Genomic DNA, 17,787 nt, shown 5'->3' with positions numbered 1-17,787 from the left:
GAGACGGCGCTCAGAACAATAGAAAAATTAGCCTCCATGTTGGAGTAAACAGAAACCAGAAAATACATGATAAATGTTTCCTTACCTTTGATGAACTTCATCAGAATGCAGTCCTAGGAATCCCAGGTCCACAATAAATGCTTGATTTGTTTGAAAATGTCTTATTTATGTCCAATTAGCTACTTTCGTTAGCTCGTTTGGGAAACAATTCCAAAGTCAAAGTGCGTCCACTATAACGTGACAATGTCCAAAAGTTCCGTAACAGCCAGTAGAAACATGTCAAACGATGTACTGAATCAATCTTTAGAATGTTGTTTACATATCTTGAATTACGTTCCAACCGGAGAATTAGAATGACTTCAGATGACTGGTGGAACGCAGGTCCTTCCCCTGTGAACGCGCATGGTGAAAGCATGGTCAACTCGTGGCAGTGGTGACTATTTCCTGTCTCATTCGACCTCCCTTCACATTAGTCATCAGACAAAGTTCTATTGACTGTTGACATCTAGTGGAAGTGATAACTCATCCATATCTCACTGTAATTTCAATAAGAGCTTGGTTCAAAATCTGCCACCCCCAGAAAAAATACAAACAGGAAGTGGAATTTCTCAAGGTTTTGCCTGCAATATGAGTTCTGTTATACTCAGACATAATTCAAACAGTTTTAGAAACTTAAGTGTTTTCTATCCAATACTAATAATAATATGCATATATTAGCAACTGAGACTGAGGAGTTGGCCATTTACAATGGGTACCTTTTCATCCAAGCTACTCAATAGTGCCCCTGCAGCCATAACAAGTTAAAGCACCTTTTGGTAGCAATTACATCCTCTAGTCTTCTTGGGTATGATGCTACAAGCTTGGCAAACCTGTATTTGGTGATTTTTCTCATTCTTCTCTGCAGATCCTCTCAAGGTCTTCTCGGGTTGGATGGGGAGCATCGCTTCACAGCTATTTTCAGGTCTCTCCAGAGATGTTCGTTCGGGTTCAAGTCTGACCTCTGGCTGGGCCACTCAAGGACATTCAGAGTCTTGTCCCGAAGCCACTGCGTTGTCTTGGCTGTTTGCTTAGGGTCATTGTCCTGTGGGAAGGTTAGCCTTCGCTCCAGTCTGAGCTCCTGTGTGCTCTGGTGCATGTTTTCATGAAGGATCTCTCTGTACTTTGCTCCGTTCATCTTTGCCTCGATCCTCAGTCTTTCAGTCCCAGCCGATTTAAAAAATAAAAATCCCCACAGCATGATGCTGCACCACCATTCTTAATCTGGCACCATCCCTACGGCGTTCTCCAGACGTGACGCTTGGTATTCAGTCGAAGTAGTTTGTTTCAATCTTTGTTTCATCAGGCCAGAGACTCTTGTTTCTCATGGTCTGAGTTTTTTAGGTACATTTTGGCAGACTCCAAGCGAGCTGTCATCTGCCTTTTTTACTGAGGCGTGGCTTCCATCTGACCACTCTATCATAAAAGCCTGATTGATGGAGTGCTGCGGAGATGGTTGTCCTTCTGGAAGGTTTTTAGATCTCCACAAAGGAACTCTAGAGCTCTGTCAGTGACCATCGGATTCTTGGTCATCTCCCTGACCAAGACTTCTCCCTCGATTGCTCAGTTTGTCCGGGCGGCAAGCTCTAAGGAATACTGTTGGGGGTCCATAACTTCTTCCATTTAAGAATGATGAAGGCCACTGTTCTTGGACCTTCAATCCTGCATAAATGTTTTGCAACCCTTCACTTGATCCGTACCTCGGCATATTCCTGTCTCGGCGCTCTACGGACAATTCCTTCAACCTCATGGCTTGGTTTTTGCTCTGACATGTACTGTCAACTGAGGGACCTTATATAGACAGGTGTGTGCCTTTCCAAATCATGTCCAATCAATTGAATTTACCTCAGGTGGACTCCAATCAAGTTGTAGAAACCTCTCAAGGATGATCAATGGAAACAGAGTGCACCTGAGCTCAATACAAATGCTTATGTAAATAATAGCATTGCTAACTACAGGAATGTAGCTATGTCAGGACTGATTGGTTTTACTTCCATGCCTTGTCTACTCACAGCTTTTCATTGTCTTCCATCTCTTTAAAAACTTTACCTTTTTATTTTATAAAATTATTTGTATTTAGGACTAAAATATGTTTGTCGAGAGACCTTGTCAGAATAACAGCACAGTCGCTGACAGTTAATGACTAACACAAGATATCGTCGGTTGATGCCTCATTTGCCTATTTTAACCAAGGAGTGTTACGTTTACCTTCCCAGCAGCCTGAGGATGAGGCAGACCCAGAGGAGAGGGATCACTTCCTGCAGCAGTTGTATAAGTTCATGGAGGATCGAGGTGAGCCTTCAGCCCTGTCTCGTTTATCTTCCTGTGTTTTCCCTGTCTGTCTCAAATAGCACCCTATTTCCTATATAGTGCCCTACTTTTGACCAGGGCCTATTTGTGATCTTTCATGACTTTTACAGCGCACACCACTTTACTGCAAGCGCGCGCACACACTACCTTCCTGGCTCTGGCTCTGAATGCCCCATCCATCCTTCATTTGATTTCACTGCAGTTTTTTTATCATACAATGCATCCTTATCAGTCATTCAACGACAACATATGAAATAAGAATGATGTTCCTGTGATTTAGAATGCCCTAGAAGGTGCTACTTTTCTTCTTACTGCTCTTCTCCACATCTCCTCCTCAGGGACACCAATTAACAAGCCTCCTGTGCTCGGCTACAAGGATCTGAACCTCTTCAAGCTCTTCAGGCTAGTCTACCAGCAGGGGGGCTGTGACAAAGTGAGTGCATCTCATCTGTACAGCTAACTCCCCCCTGCCTCTTTCATCCGAGTTCTCCTCACTGCAGTGGCAGGCAGGCAGACTGTCTGGTCTCATCATCTAATGTGAACAGCCCGTTCTCTCAAGCTTTGTCTCTGCTCTGCCTCTATAAGCAGAATTGCAGCATGTAGCTTTTTAGTGGACTATGAAGGTCATGGATGGGGCTGTCTGGCTGGTGTTCTGCACGTCAGCTGTTATGAGGGCATAGAAAACAATAGGCCTGAAATGACTTAACAATTTGGACTGCTTCTCGATCAAGTGATGTTGGTAGCGTTTTGTCTCACTTACCTCCCTGTTTGTTTTGTTGAAGATATTCTTGATATAGCGTGGCATACATTAATGATTATTCATGTGTTACGTTGATGGTTGTTATTTGCAGATTGAAAGTGGATCTGTGTGGAAACAAATCTACATGGACCTGGGCATTCCCATCCTAAACTCTGCTGCCTCCTACAATGTGAAGACTGCCTACAGAAAGTAGGTGCTGATTCACTTCACTCAGACTGACAAGCACTCTTTACCAGACACGTCTTTCTTTTGAAGCTGAGTCAGTTGCGTTGATGTTGAGAAATGCACTCAACGTCTTGGCAAGATAAATTGAAACTGTCTTCTAGGACGGATTACTATAAGGCTATATAAATACATTTGATTGATGGATATTTCAGTTTTTTGCACCAAGATTATTTAGAAGTGTGTGGTGAGTGACATTTACTGTGTGTGTGTGTAGGTACCTGTATGGCTTTGAGGAGTACTGCCGCTCAGCCTGCATCGTGTTCAGGACCATCCACCACAATGAGGCTCGTCCAGCGCCCCAGTCCTCCCAGTCCCAGACAGAGCAGAAGGCTGCCCAGGTCCCTGAGGTGAAGGTGAAGGACAAAGACAAGGTTGGCAAGGGCCCAACACCACCCGTCCAGAATGAGTCTGCTGCAGCCACAGAGGACAAGCCTTCCCAGGAGGAGGCTGAGTCGGGGAGTGAGAGCGACAAAGAGAGCCACAAAGATATCGCCTCTCCCAGGGTTAGGAGTTCTCAAAAGCAACTTTTGTCCTTTGTGCTGATTTACTTTTTCGAACTCTTAGATTTCCTCCCAATTCGCCTTCTCAAAATGAATTGAACTGGGGTTCATCCCCTCTGATCTTTTCATCCAATGCGTTTTGAGGAAGATCCAAGGAGAAAGTGTGAAAGTGCTGTACTATATAGTTTTTTTTCCCCCTGAGTTCCAGACACTAATCTATTCTCTATCCTTTCCCTCAGGGGAGGAGACGGTGCACTGTGACCCCGGTCAAAGCTGAGGTGAAGGAGCCTGTCAAGCTGGAGAAGATCAAAGAGCAGGAGCCGAGTGGTCTTGGTGTGGGCGAGACCAGCGGAGAGGAGACGGATGGTCAAAAAGAGAGCAGCAGGTCAGACGGAGCGGACACCCAGGGGAATGGATGCAGCCGACGTCTGGGGGAGTCCGATAAAGAGTCTGAGGACGAAGGGGAGGATGAGGACAGCGAGAGGAGAGTTGGAGAAGGGTACAGTTAAATGTTAATGAAACCTATAACAGTGTATTATTAAAAACGCTAGCGGGACACCAGTCAACAACATCTGGTGAAATTGGAGGGCGCGCAATTCAAATAAATAATATGAAACATTCATGAACATAAGTATCTTATATCATTTAAAAGCTTGCATTCTTGTTAATCTAACTGAATTGTCCGATTTACAATAGGCTTTACAGGGAAAGCATACCATGCGATTGTCTGACGGCGCCCCACATCAACATATTTTTCAACCAGCACAGGCTTCACAAAATCACAAATGGCGATTTAAATAAATCACTTACTTTTGAAGATCTTCCTCTGTTTGCAATCCCAAGGGTCCCAGCTACAACATGAATGGTTGTTTTGTTAGATAAAGGATTTTATCTTTCAAAAAAGTCGGTTTAGTTGGCACCATCGATTTCAGTAATCCACTCGTTCAACATGCAGACAAAGGAGTCGAAAAAGCTACCGCTAAACTTTGTCCAAACAAGTCAAACAACGTTTTTATACAATCCTCAGGTACCCTAAAATGTAAATTAACTATAATATTTCATACGGAAAGTAGTATGTTCAATAGAAAAGTAAAATTAGTAAGCGCACGCCCTCTTCCTCGTGTGCCGAAAGACTGATATTGTTCCGGTGCTCTCTTCACAAAAACTCAAAATTCTTGCTTGTTTTTCAATAAACAAGCCTGAAACCTTGAATGAAGACTGTTGACATCTAGTGGAAGCCATAGGAATTGAAATCTGGGAGCCGGAATTACATGGGACCTTTGCTTTCCATTGTAAGAGCCTTGGACCTCAAACCAACCAGAACTTATTTTTTTTCCTTATGATTTTCGTCTGCCATATCAATTCTGTTATAGTTTCAGACATTATTTTAATATTTTTAGAAACAGCTCATTTCTTTTGCTGTAGCGTGCAGAGCTCACTGTATTCACTAAGATCCAAACTGACCGAAACAGGGAGAGAAGACCTAGCTTAACTTACCCAATAAGAAACTCACATTTTTGTTGCAAAACATTTTGCTACGTTGTGAGCTAATGAATGAGTCCCATTTCTATCATGTGAAATTGGAGTAGTGCCAGTAGTACTGGCTGACAGCTTCTTCACTGCGTTTGAGAGCCTCGTTGTGATGGCTCTACATGGGGCCCAGGGTTCTTTTGTGACGTTACTGCAGGATGCTTTTGTTTGATCACAAAAAAGGAGTCTGTAGAGAACCTTTGAGTAGCCTGGCCTACCAGGGTAAAGCCAATGTGTCCTGCCCAGAGTTTTGATGAAAATTAGCGTTTGCGTCTTTATGAACAGAGTTCTGTCAAGCTGTCAGCTGCTCCAACTACAGTGCCTTCAGAAAGTATTCACACCCCTTGACATTTTCCAAATTTTGTTACAACCATAATTTTAAAAAGGATTCATTGTAGATGTTTAAAAACAATCTGAGCAGCTAACCGATCGCTGCAGCTGTACATAGTCAATCTGTAAATAGCCCACCCAATCTACCTACCTCGTCCCCATATTGTTTGTATTTACTTTGCTGCTCTTTTGCACACCAGTATCACTACTTAAACACCATCATCTGCTCATCTATCACTCCAGTGTTTTAATCTGCTAAATTGTAATTACTTTGCAACTATGGGCTATTTATTGCCATACCTCCTGATGTCATTTGCACACACTGTATATAGACTTTATTTTTTTTCTATTGTGTTATTGACAGTACGCTTGTTTAGTCCATGTGTAACTCTGTTTCTGTCACACTGCTTTGCTTTATCTTGGCCAGGTCGCAGTTGTAAATAAGAACTTGTTCTCAACTAGCCTACCTGGTTAAATAAAGGTGAAATAAAATAATAAAATGAAAAAACTGAGGATGGATCAACAACATTGTAGGTACTCCACAATACGAACCTAATTGACAGGTAAAAGCAGGAAGCCTGTGCAGATGTTCCAAAACATGCATCCTGTTTGCAATAAGTAATACTGCAAAAATACTTAACTTTTTGTCCTGAATACAAAGTGTTATGTTTGGGGCAAATCTAATACAACACATTACTGAGTACCACTCTCTATATTTTCAAGCAGAGTGTTGGCTGCATCATGTTATTTGGTATGCTTGAAATTGTTAACAACTGGGGAGTTTTTCAGGATAAAAATATAAACCGTATGGCTCAAAGCACAGGTCAAATCCTAGAGGAAAACCTGGTTCAGTCAGCTTTCTTCTAGACACTGGTAGATAAATTCCCCTTTCAGCAGAACAATAACCTAAAACACAAGGTCAAATCTACACTAGAGCTGCTTACCATAAAGACAATGTTCCTGAGTGGCCAAGGAACAGTTTTGATTTAAATCTACTTAAAATCTATGACAAGACCTGAAATGGTTGTCTAGCAAAGATCAACAACCAATTTGAGAGATCTTGATGCATTTTGTAAAGAAAAATGGGCAAATGTTGCACAATCCAGGTGTTGGAAACGCTTAGACTTACCCAGACACTCACATCTGTGCTTTTACTAAGTAATGACTCAGGTGTGAATACTTCTGTAAATTAGATTTTATTTTCAATAAATTTGCAAACATTTTAACAACGTTTTCAGTTTTATGGGGTATTGTGTGTCGATGGGTGATAAATACATTTAATACATGTTGGATTCAGGCTGTAACACTGTGGAATCAGTCAAGGGGTATGAATATTTTCTGAAGCTTTGAACTAGTGTTAATGGTGATAGTAACCTGCTTTTGGAGACTAGCTAGCAACGGCTTTTTTTTACCTGATTTTGGAGGCTAGCTAACAACAACTTTTTTACAAAATTTACACAATCACCTTTATGATTCAAGTCATGATTAGGGATATTTTAGGCAAGGGTGAGCAGCTAAAGATAAGCAGCTAGCTTTATTTTTGTGAATGGGCACCGTAAGTAAGGATGGGTTGGGTTACTAAAAGGGTATTTGGGACAACTTTTATGTTGCCTGGCTACCCATCCACATTGCTCAGGACCAAACGACCTGGCCCACTAATGTTCTTTCTCTACAGTGAGTCTGGGGAGTGTTCAGCAGGACGGAACATTTTTAGATCAAACATGCCTCTGACAAAATAAGGAATCACATTGGCTCTATTCATGGCATTTCTATATGCAACATTCGAGATTGTTGGTCAACTGAACAAGGCCCTGGATTTTCCTCCCTCCCTGACGTCTTCTGGAATGCGAGCACATTCTGACCGTTTTGATTGGTCCTAGAAACTGATCGGTTTGGCCAGAGCCGTCCTACAAAATGATGTCATCAACGTTGATACTCTGTTTGGTTAATCCCTGTTGAATTTGTTTTGTTTGTCACTTATTTTGACGTCACACAAACCAATTCTAGGATGTCAGTTTCAGACAAGGAACAGACAGTGATCGTCGATAGAGCAGCGGAACTAAATTCAGGATCATGAGTCGTCAGGCAAAGCTTTTCTGTGCATAGGCTTTTCCTTTGGCCCTGTTTTGATCTATGTCTCTCTACAGGGCTGAGGATGAGGACTCCGAAGACTCTGTGACCGGGACTAAGGTGAAGGTAAAGTACGGCCGAGGGAAGACCCAGAAGATATACGAGGCCAATATCAAGAAAACTGAGAACGATGATGCCGGAGATGTCCTCTACCTGGTACACTACTACGGCTGGAACGTCAGGTAACCCATGGACACATACTTCCGTTCTCACCCACCTGAAAGAGATGATGGGGATTTGTGTTTTTATGATTTGTTGTCTTGATCATGGCAGTATTTTCGGTATTAGCTTTCCACCTTTCTCTATTTCTCTGTTTTTGAAGTTACTTTGACATTCAATGTCGTGCAAGGATTTTCCTGCCATAGCAACCCTTGGGCGGGCTGCTTAAGCGTTTTTTTGTGACGCTTAACCTGTAGTGACACCCCATCCCGTGAACGGGACCATTGTCATCATCTGACACTAATTAGCATAACGCAACGGACATAAATCTTCCTAGAAAATATTCCTATTCATGAAAATCACAAGTGAAATATATTGGAACACAGCTTAGCCTTTTGTTAATCACCCTGTCATCTCAGATTTTCAAAATATGCTTTACAGCCAATGCTAGACAAGCATTTGTGTAAGTTTATCATAGCCTAGCATAGCATTATGCCTTGCTAGCAGCAGGCAACCTTGTCACGGAAATCAGAAAAGCAATCAAATTAAATCGTTTACCTTTGAACTTCGGATGTTTTCACTCACGAGACTCCCAGGTAGACAGCCAAAGTAGATTTTTTTTTCCCCAAAATATTATTTTTGTAGGCGAAATAGCTCCGTTTGTTCTTCACATTTGGCTGAGAAATCGCCCGAAATTGCGGGCACCACAACGCCGAAAAAATATTCCAAATTAGCTCCATAATATCGACAGAAACATGGCAAACGTTGTTTAGAATCCATCCTCAAGGTGTTTTTCTAATATCTATTCGATAATATATGCGTTGGGACAATTCGCTTTTCACTAGGACCTATTGGAATAATGGCTACCTCTGTATTTTACGCGAGAATCTCTCTCGGAGCCACCATGTGACCACTTACGCAATGTGGCCGCCTATGGCTATTCAACAGAAATGCGTAAACCTACGTCACAATGCTGTAGACACCTTGGGGAATACGTAGAAAGCGTAAGCTCGTTGATGGTACATTCACAGCTGAATAGGGAGTCATTGGAACGCAGCGCTTTCAAAACCTGGGGCACTTCCGGATTGGATTTTTCTCAGGCTCTCGCCTGCAACATCAGTTCTGTTATACTCACAGACAATATCTTTACAGTTTTGGAAACGTTAGTGTTTTCTATCCAAAACTGTCAATTATATGCATATTCTAGCATCTTTTCCTGACAAAATATCCCGTTTAAAACGGAAACGTTTTTTCCCCAAAAATGAAAATGCTGCCCCCTAACACCAAGATGTTAAATCTTTTAAATCTAGCTCTAATGTTTATGGGTTAATTTCCCTTCTATAGGTATGAGTGAGTCTCTAGCTCCAATGTTTATGGGTTCATTTCCCCTCTATAGGTATGAGTAAGTCTAGCTATAATGTTTATGGGTTCATTTCCCTTCTATAGGTATGATGAGTGGGTCAAAGCAGATCGGATCATCTGGCCTGTCGACAAGGGCGGAACAAAAAATAAACAGAAAAAGAAAGTAATGAACAAAGAGGATGGAGAGAAGGACAAGCAGGGGAAGCTGGGTGGGTTGAGAGGTCGCCCTCTTCTCAGAACCACTCCCCCCAGTGCCAACCGCAGCGTCTCCAAGACCCCCAGCCGCGAGGGGCGCTCCAGCAGCAAGAGCAAATCTGACACATCACCCCTGCCCAATGGAGAGGGTACGAGACCTGTACCTAAACCAGCATGTGACGTGTCTCCACGGGTGCATCCCGATACTGAACCATGGCTTTCTTTTCTCCTCACCTTAATCTGCACCTATTATCAATCATTACAACTTTATTCATTAAATTTGTCTGTGAACAGGTACCCCTCGCCGACGCACAAGAAGAACCTCTGGGATGTATGACTCAGACAGGGATGCCAACTCCAATGGTAGGTACATACCTCTAAATGCAGAGGCAGTATAGTGTAGTCACTACTTTAATTATGAGAACTATGATAGTTGACATTTAAGGAAGATTAGAGGGTGTTTCTGGCCAAGTGAGGTGGGTTTTACCAGACACAGATTAAACCTAGTCCTGGACTAAAGTAGCCCTTTCAGTGGATATTCTGCATTGGGCTTGATTTTGAGTCCAGGACTACACTTAATCTGTGTCTGGGGAAACTGTGCCTTGGTGTTGGAAGTAATGGTTATTTTATCGATTCAAGCCAGGACTTTTGATGGATGGGAAGCTAACCATTTATGTGCCCCTTCTACTTCTTTTAGATGAGTCGGGGAATTCGTCCGAGGACAGTGAGTCAGAGGATTCGACGGAGAAGAAGCCTGCATGGGCGGAGAGAACGGACCCCGCCACGGCCCGTAAACAGGAAGAGGAGGAGGACCTGAGGGTGGAGCGAGGAAGAGCAGAGGCAGTGGCTGCCGCGGCAGCCCAGGCAGCAGCACAGCTCCAGCCCCCCAGCAGCCCGAAGGAGCAGCAACAGGAGGACAAACTCCCTGAGAGGGAGCCTGAGAAAGTGGAGGCTGAGGAGCAGCCCCAGACGCCTCCCATGACCCCTGAACCCGACAGACCCAAGGAGGAAGACCCCCCTAACCTGAAATCCCCCAGGCCTAAAGCATCACGTAGAAGTAACGTTAGAGAGCCAGAGAGGAACACCAACAACACTGGCTCTGAGATACCCACCACTCCCAACCACACTGAGACTGAGTCGTTCCCCAGCCCATGCCCCCTAAAGAGGCAGGATGAGCCCATGGTGGTCCTTCACTGTCTCCCTGCTGAGCACCTCCCCAGCATGCCCGACCTCCCCATCATGGACTCCGACACAGACTCCGCCCCGGAGGAGGAGATCTGCAGGGAGGAGCGAGGCGTGGCCAAGCGTAAAGCCACCGACCACAGGACGCCGGACAAGAAGGTACGTCTAGAATGGAGGGAAGATACTGCCAGAATGGCATCGCCGGGCGCGAGGCCCCATGACTCGCCGGGCGCGAGGCCCCATGACTCGCCGGGCGCGAGGCCCAATGACTCGCCGGGCGCGAGGCCCCATGACTCGCCGGGCGCGAGGCCCCATGACTCGCCGGGCCCGAGGCCCCATGACTCGCCGGGCCCGAGGCCCCATGACTCGCCGGGCGCGAGGCCCCATGACTCGCCGGGCGCGAGGCCCCATGACTCGCCGGGCGCGAGGCCCCATGACTCGCCGGGCGCGAGGCCCCATGACTCGCCGGGCGCGAGGCCCCATGACTCGCCGGGCGCGAGGCCCCATGACTCGCCGGGCGCGAGGCCCCATGACTCGCCGGGCGCGAGGCCCCATGACTCGCCGGGCGCGAGGCCCCATGACTCGCCGGGCGCGAGGCCCCATGACTCGCCGGGCGCGAGGCCCCATGACTCGCCGGGCGCGAGGCCCCATGACTCGCCGGGCGCGAGGCCCCATGACTCGCCGGGCGCGAGGCCCCATGACTCGCCGGGCGCGAGGCCCCATGACTCGCCGGGCGCGAGGCCCCATGACTCGCCGGGCGCGAGGCCCCATGACTCGCCGGGCGCGAGGCCCCATGACTCGCCGGGCGCGAGGCCCCATGACTCGCCGGGCGGGAGGCCCCATGACTCGCCGGGCGGGAGGCCCCATGACTCGCCGGGCGGGAGGCCCATGACTCCAGAGCGGAGGCTGGAGTCGGGGGGACTGAAAGAAGAGGAGTGTCTAAAGCCAGCGAAGGGTAAAACAGAGCCGGAGGTTAAAACAGAGATGCCTGCCCTCACTCCGGAGGTGCGGTGTCGAGGTCCAGGAGAGGGAGGTGTTGCAGGAGGTCAGCCCAGGTCAGAGCAGCCAGACTATGGGGCAGTGGAGGAGCTGATGCCCCAGATAGGGCCTGAGGCGCTGGTCTGCCACGAGGTGGATTTGGATGACCTGGATGAGAAGGACAAGACCTCAGCAGAAGACCTCCTAATGATGATGAGCCAAGGGAAGGTCCATGCTCCCCCTCCATCCAATGCCTCCTCCCACCACCCACAGACCCACAACAACCCTCCTCTGTCCTCCGGTGGAGCTGCTCCTCCACAAGTCTTTTCCCCCACCTCGGCCCCTAGCCCTGATGAGTCTATAAGCACCAAGAGTGAGAGCGACGTCACCATCGAGGTTGACAGCGTAGCTGGGGAGTCTCAGGAGGGGCTCGGTGATAATGAGTCGGCCATCTCCAACTGCTTTGAAGCCAACACCAGCTCTAGCAACTCCAGCATGTCACTACAGGAGAGAGACACCAAGGACAGAGGTAGGTCACACACGGACTGGCATAGAATAGGCTATATCCATTTAGCCTTGCGTTGGGCCAGTACCCGAAAGGTCGCTGGTTCGAATTCCTAAACTAACTAGGCAAAAACTCTCTCGCTCTGGATAAGAACGTCTGCTAAATGACTCAAATGTATACTACCGTTCAAAGGTTTGGGGTCACTTAGAAATGTCCTTATTTTTGAAAGAAAAGCACATTTTTTGTCCATTTTAAAATAATATCGAATTGATCATAAATACAGTGTAGACATTGTTAATGACTATTGTAGCTGGAAACGGCTGATTTTTTTAATGGAATATCTATATAGGCATGTTATCAGCAACCATCGCTCCTGTGTTCCAGTGGCACGTTGTGTTAGCTAATCCAAGTTTATAATTTTAAAAGGTAAATTGATCATTAGAAAACCCTTTAGCAATTATGTTAGCACAGCTGAAAACTGTTCTGATTTAAAGAAGCAATAAAACTGGCCTTCTTTAGATGAGTTGAGTATCTGGAGCATCAGCATTTGTGGGTTCAATTACAGGCTCAAAATGGCCAGAAACAAAGCTCTTTCTTAAACTTATCAGTCTATTCTTGTTCTGAGAAATGAAGGTTATTCCATGCAGGGAATTGCCAAGAAACTGAAGATCTCGTACAACGCTGTGTACTACTCAATTTACAGAACAGCGCAAACTGTCTCTAACCAGAATAGAAAGAGTGGGAGTCCCCAGTGCACAACTGAGCAAGAGGACAAGTACATTAGTGTGTAGTTTGAGAAACAGACGCCTCACAAGTCCTCAACGGGGCGGCAGGGTAGCCTAGTGGTTAGAGCATTGGACTAGTAACCGAAAGGTTGCAAGTTCAAACCCCCGAGCTGACAAGGTACAAATCTGTCGTTCTGCCCCTGAACAGGCTGTTCCTAGGCCGTCATTGAAAATAAGAATTTGTTCTTAACTGACTTGCCTAGTTAAATAAAGGTAAAATAAAAATAAATAAAAACTGGCAGCTGCATTATGTAGTACCCGCAAAACACCAGTCTCAACGTCAACAGTGAAGAGGCGATTCCGGGATACTGGCCTTCTAGGCAGAGTTCCTCTGTCCAGTGTCTGTGTTTTTTCGCCCATATTAATCTTTTTCAAATTTTTATTATTGGTCAGTCTGAGATATGACTTTTTCTTTGCAACTCTGTCTAGAAGGCCAGCATTCTGGAGTCGCCTCACTGTTGACGTTGAGACTGGCGTTTTGCCTGTACTATTTAATGAAGCTGCCAGTTGAGGACTTGTGAGGCGTCTGTCTCTGGTAGTGCCAGTTTAAGCTATTCTGTGAAGGGAGTAATACACAGCCTTGTATCAGATCTCCAGTTTCTTGGCAATTTCTCGCATGGAACAGCCGTAATTTCTCAGAACAAGAATAGACTGACCAGTTTCAGAAGAAAGTTCTTTGTTTCTGGCCATTGTGGGCATGTAATCGAACATACAAATGCTGATGCTCCAGATACTCAACTAGTCTAAAGAAGGCCAGTTTAATTGCTTCTTTAATCAGAACAACAATTTTCAGATGTGCTAACATAATTGCAAAAGTTTTTTTAATGCTCAATTAGCCTTTTTAAACGGATAAACTTGGATTAGCTGACACAACATGCCATTGGAACACAGGAGTGATGGTTGCTGATGATGGGCCTCTCTACGCCTATGTAGATATTCCATAAATATGCCTTTTCCAGCTACAATAGTCATTAACAACATTAACAATGTTTCTACTGTATTTCTGATCAATTTGATGTTATTTTAATGGACAAAAATGTGCTTCCCTTTCAAAAAACAAGGACATTTCTAAGTGACCCTACACTTTTGAACGGTAGTGTAAATGTAAAAATGTGTCTTGCGAACAGTTCCCTCACACGTTTGTTTTTATACATATTTTGCTCATTGCAAATAAGGTTTTAGTTGTACACTCATGGGGAAATATCTCTGTCCTCTGAAATGAAAATACTCAATATTCTCCCTTTTATGATTAGGTCAGAAAAGGTTGATGGACTGCAATATGAGTTGTTCTGCAAAGAAGCAGAAGCGCAACCAGAAACGGCCAAGCACAACATCCAAAATGGAGAAGAATGGAGCAGGTAAGTCGCATGGTTTGATATAGTAATGCACCGATATGAAATTTTTGGCCAATACGGATATCCAATATTTTCTTTGCCAAAGAAAATGATACCGATAACCAATATTTAGAATTTAAGCATAGCATCGAGCATGGTGGCGACACTAAAGAGAATGCCACCGAATCGCTTGTTCACAACCTGTGTTGCCAGTTTTGTTGAGCAGGTGTTTCAATGCCATGACAGAGGGTATCACATCTGCTGCAGACGAAGTTGATGAGCTTATTTCTCCAGTCAGTTGTTCGAATGGAGCTAGGAATGTGTTAATGTTTCCAAGTATCAAACTTGTTCTCAAATGCCATTGAAATGGCAGCAGTGGTATGACAACCAGCACATTCATGAGCATGAAATACGACTTTCCTCAGTACGAAGTCCTCGACGACCCACTGTGCTGTCAGACTCTGCATGCTCATGTGGCTGATATCGCTGGTCCAAACGTCAGTCGTGAAGCTAATAGCAGTGACGCTATTACTGTGTAACTCCAGTAGGGCAATATCTGAAAAATAGCGCACTTGTTAACGCTGGTGTGTACCAGTGCTCGAAAAGTTGTGAAAGCGAACATCAGCCACGACAGAGAACGGTTGATTGTCAAGGGCAATGAATCCCATTGTCTTGGCGTTAATTGATTTCGCCTTTGCGTTGTCTCGCTGAAATGTTCTTAATCTTTCAAATGACTGTTGGACTTGTTGACTGCTCGATCTACACAGCAGACGTTGTGGGCTAGGTTAGGAATGCTGTGTTGCGCAAAATTTTACGTGGTGTCATTACTTTATGTACCTACGTAGTGTAGGTATGCACGTCAGCTTTGACATCGGTTTTGCACATCGGTGTTTAACTAGACATCGAGCCGATGTTGACATTTTTTGGCTAATATCGTCCGATTCTGATATTTTCACCAATATATATCCCTAGTTTGATTCCATTAATGACAGGCCGTCGTTTGGCATCCATCCTGCCCTACTTCGACTCACCGGAAAAAAAATGTTTATGGTTGAATCATTCTTGACTGTAAGGTGATTTATGGGTTCAATTAAATGATTTAACATGTGTGTCCAGAGTACAGCAGTGACAGTGAGGACCTGGCTGTTATGGACCCCTCCTGTAAGATGCCTCCAGTGAAACACTCAATGTCTAAAGGAAGCCTGAAGTTGGTCTCTCCTAACAGTAAGGAGTTAGAGAAGGACAAGCACAAACACAAGCAGTCCTCCTTCCCCTCCCCTCGCACATACAAGTGGACCTTCCAGCTCAGTAAGTAGAACTTACCACTTATCACTAATCAGGAGTGTACTCACTATACAACCAAACACCGAGGGACCTACCTGAATTTATCCAATAGAAACTGTTTGTATTAATGATTACATCCCTGTTAATCACACTGAGCTCAGGTGTTGAAGATTAGCAATAGCATCCGGTTTCCCAGACAGACTAAGCTAGTCCTGGACAAAAAAATCCCCTTCAATGTAGATTCTCCATTGTTTTTATAACTGGGCTTAATCTGTGTCCGGGAAACTGTCCCTGGGGTTTGGATTTTAGCTTACATTCTGTGAATATTCTTAAACGTAATATTATATTTACTGTGGTAAATGAAATGGCTTCGAAAGCACGCATAGCTTTATAGCTGAACGGTCAAAGTATGTACAGTTGAAGTCTGAGGTTTACATATACTTCGGTTGTAGTCATTAACTCGTTTCTTAACACATTTCTTAACTAGTTTTGGCAGTTGGTAAGGACATCTACTTTGTGCATGACGCAAGTAATTTTTCTAACAATTGTTTACAGGCAGATTTTTTCATTTATAATTTGAGTCAATTGGAGGTGTACCTGTGGATGTATTTCAAGGCCTACCTTCAAACTCGCTGCCCCTTTGCTTGACATCATGGAAAAATCAAAAGAAATCAGCCAAGACATCAGAAGAAAAATTGTAGACCTCCACAAGTCTGATTCATCCTTGGGAGCAATTTCCAAACGCCTGAAGGTACCACATTCATCTGTACAAACAATAGTACGCAAGTATAAACACCATGGGATCACACAGCTGTCATACCGCTCAGGAAGGAGACACATTCTGTCTCCTAGAGATGAATGTACCTTGGTGCGAAAAGTGCAAATCAATCCCAGAACAACAGCAAAGGACCTTGTGAAGTTGCTGGAGGAAACGGGTACAAAAGTAACTCTATCCACAGTAAAAACGAGTCCTATATCATAACCTGAAAGGCCGCTCAGCAAGGAAGAAGTCACTGCTTCAAAGCCGCCATAAAAAGCTACTACGGTTTGTAACTGCACATGGAGGCAAAGATCGTACTTTTTGGAGCAATGTCCTCTGGTCTGATGAAACAAAAATAGAACTGTTTGGCCATAATGACCATCGTTATGTTTTGATGAAAAGGGGGAGGCTTGCAAACACGGGGGTGGCAGCATCATGTTGTGGGGGTGCTTTGCTGCAGGAGGGACTGGTGCACTTCACAAAATAGATGGCATCATCAGTCAGGAAAATGATGTGGATATATTGAAGCAACATCTCAAGATATCAGTCAGGAAGTTAAAGCTTGGTTGCAAATGGGTCTTCCAAATGGACAATGACCCCAAGCATACTTCCAAAGTTGTGGAAAAATGGCTTAAGGACAAAGTCAAGGTATTGGAGTGGCCATCACAAAGCCCTGACTTCAGTGGATTTGTGGGCAGAACTGAAAAAGTGTGTGCGAACAAGGAGGCCTACAAACCTGACTCAGTTCCACCAGCTCTGTCAGGAGGAATGGTCCAAAATTCACCCAACTTATTGTGGGAAGCTTGTGGAAGGCTATCCAAAACTGTTGACCCAAGTTAAACTATTTAAAGGCAATGCTACCAAATACACTCAGTATGTAAACTTCTTACCCACTGGGAATGTGATGAAAGAAATCAAAGCTGAAAGAAATCATTCTCTCTACTATTATTCTGACATTTCACATTCTTAAAACAAAGTGGTGATCCTAAGACACTTTCACCTTTTCAATTTTTACTTGGATTAAATGTCAGGAATTGTGTAAAACTGACTTTAAATGTATTTGGCTAAGGTGTATGTAAACCTTCCGACTTCAACTGTATTTGTTCAGATGGTCTCAGACGATTACAATAAGAACCTTTTGTGTCTCTCTGAGCAGATGAACTGGACAGCATGACAAGTGCTGAGAGGATTTCCTTCTTACAAGACAAACTACAGGATATAAGGAAGTATTACATGTCACTCAAGTCTGAAGTGGCCTCCATAGACAGGAGGCGGAAGAGGTTAAAGAAGAAAGAAAGAGAAGGTAGGATGGCTTCTCCTGTTCCATCCCAACTCAGACCCAATGTTACTCTTGTCCTCAGTCATGTTCCAGAGCAAACTGCTTGAATAGCTTTGTATTGAAATGCTTTTGTTTTTGAATGA

The 17,787-nt window shown here is 44.6% G+C and overlaps 1 protein-coding gene across 3 annotated transcripts in view; it reads left to right on the top strand.

Annotated features, from left to right (window-relative positions):
• The window catches only part of LOC112256852 (AT-rich interactive domain-containing protein 4A), a 63,969-nt gene that overhangs the window by 43,970 nt on the left and 2,212 nt on the right, over window positions 1-17,787 (top strand). For 2 of the 3 annotated variants that reach the window (XM_024430397.2, XM_024430398.2), the window contains exons 12-23: window positions 2,253-2,328; window positions 2,685-2,779; window positions 3,198-3,295; window positions 3,546-3,834; window positions 4,071-4,330; window positions 7,839-8,003; window positions 9,427-9,686; window positions 9,832-9,900; window positions 10,235-12,226; window positions 14,241-14,345; window positions 15,438-15,629; window positions 17,522-17,668. In XM_024430397.2, coding sequence (XP_024286165.2) covers window positions 2,253-2,328; window positions 2,685-2,779; window positions 3,198-3,295; window positions 3,546-3,834; window positions 4,071-4,330; window positions 7,839-8,003; window positions 9,427-9,686; window positions 9,832-9,900; window positions 10,235-12,226; window positions 14,241-14,345; window positions 15,438-15,629; window positions 17,522-17,668 — 3,748 coding nt within the window. The remainder of the gene's footprint in view (window positions 1-2,252; window positions 2,329-2,684; window positions 2,780-3,197; window positions 3,296-3,545; window positions 3,835-4,070; window positions 4,331-7,838; window positions 8,004-9,426; window positions 9,687-9,831; window positions 9,901-10,234; window positions 12,227-14,240; window positions 14,346-15,437; window positions 15,630-17,521; window positions 17,669-17,787) is intronic. The other variant, XM_042325300.1, reaches the window with a different exon arrangement.

The sequence above is a fragment of the Oncorhynchus tshawytscha genome, linkage group LG08 (assembly GCF_018296145.1).
Source record: "Oncorhynchus tshawytscha isolate Ot180627B linkage group LG08, Otsh_v2.0, whole genome shotgun sequence".
Lineage (NCBI taxonomy): Eukaryota > Metazoa > Chordata > Actinopteri > Salmoniformes > Salmonidae > Oncorhynchus > Oncorhynchus tshawytscha.
The sequence above is the reverse complement of the archived record's forward strand: the minus strand, read 5'-3'. Positions and strand labels throughout refer to the sequence as shown.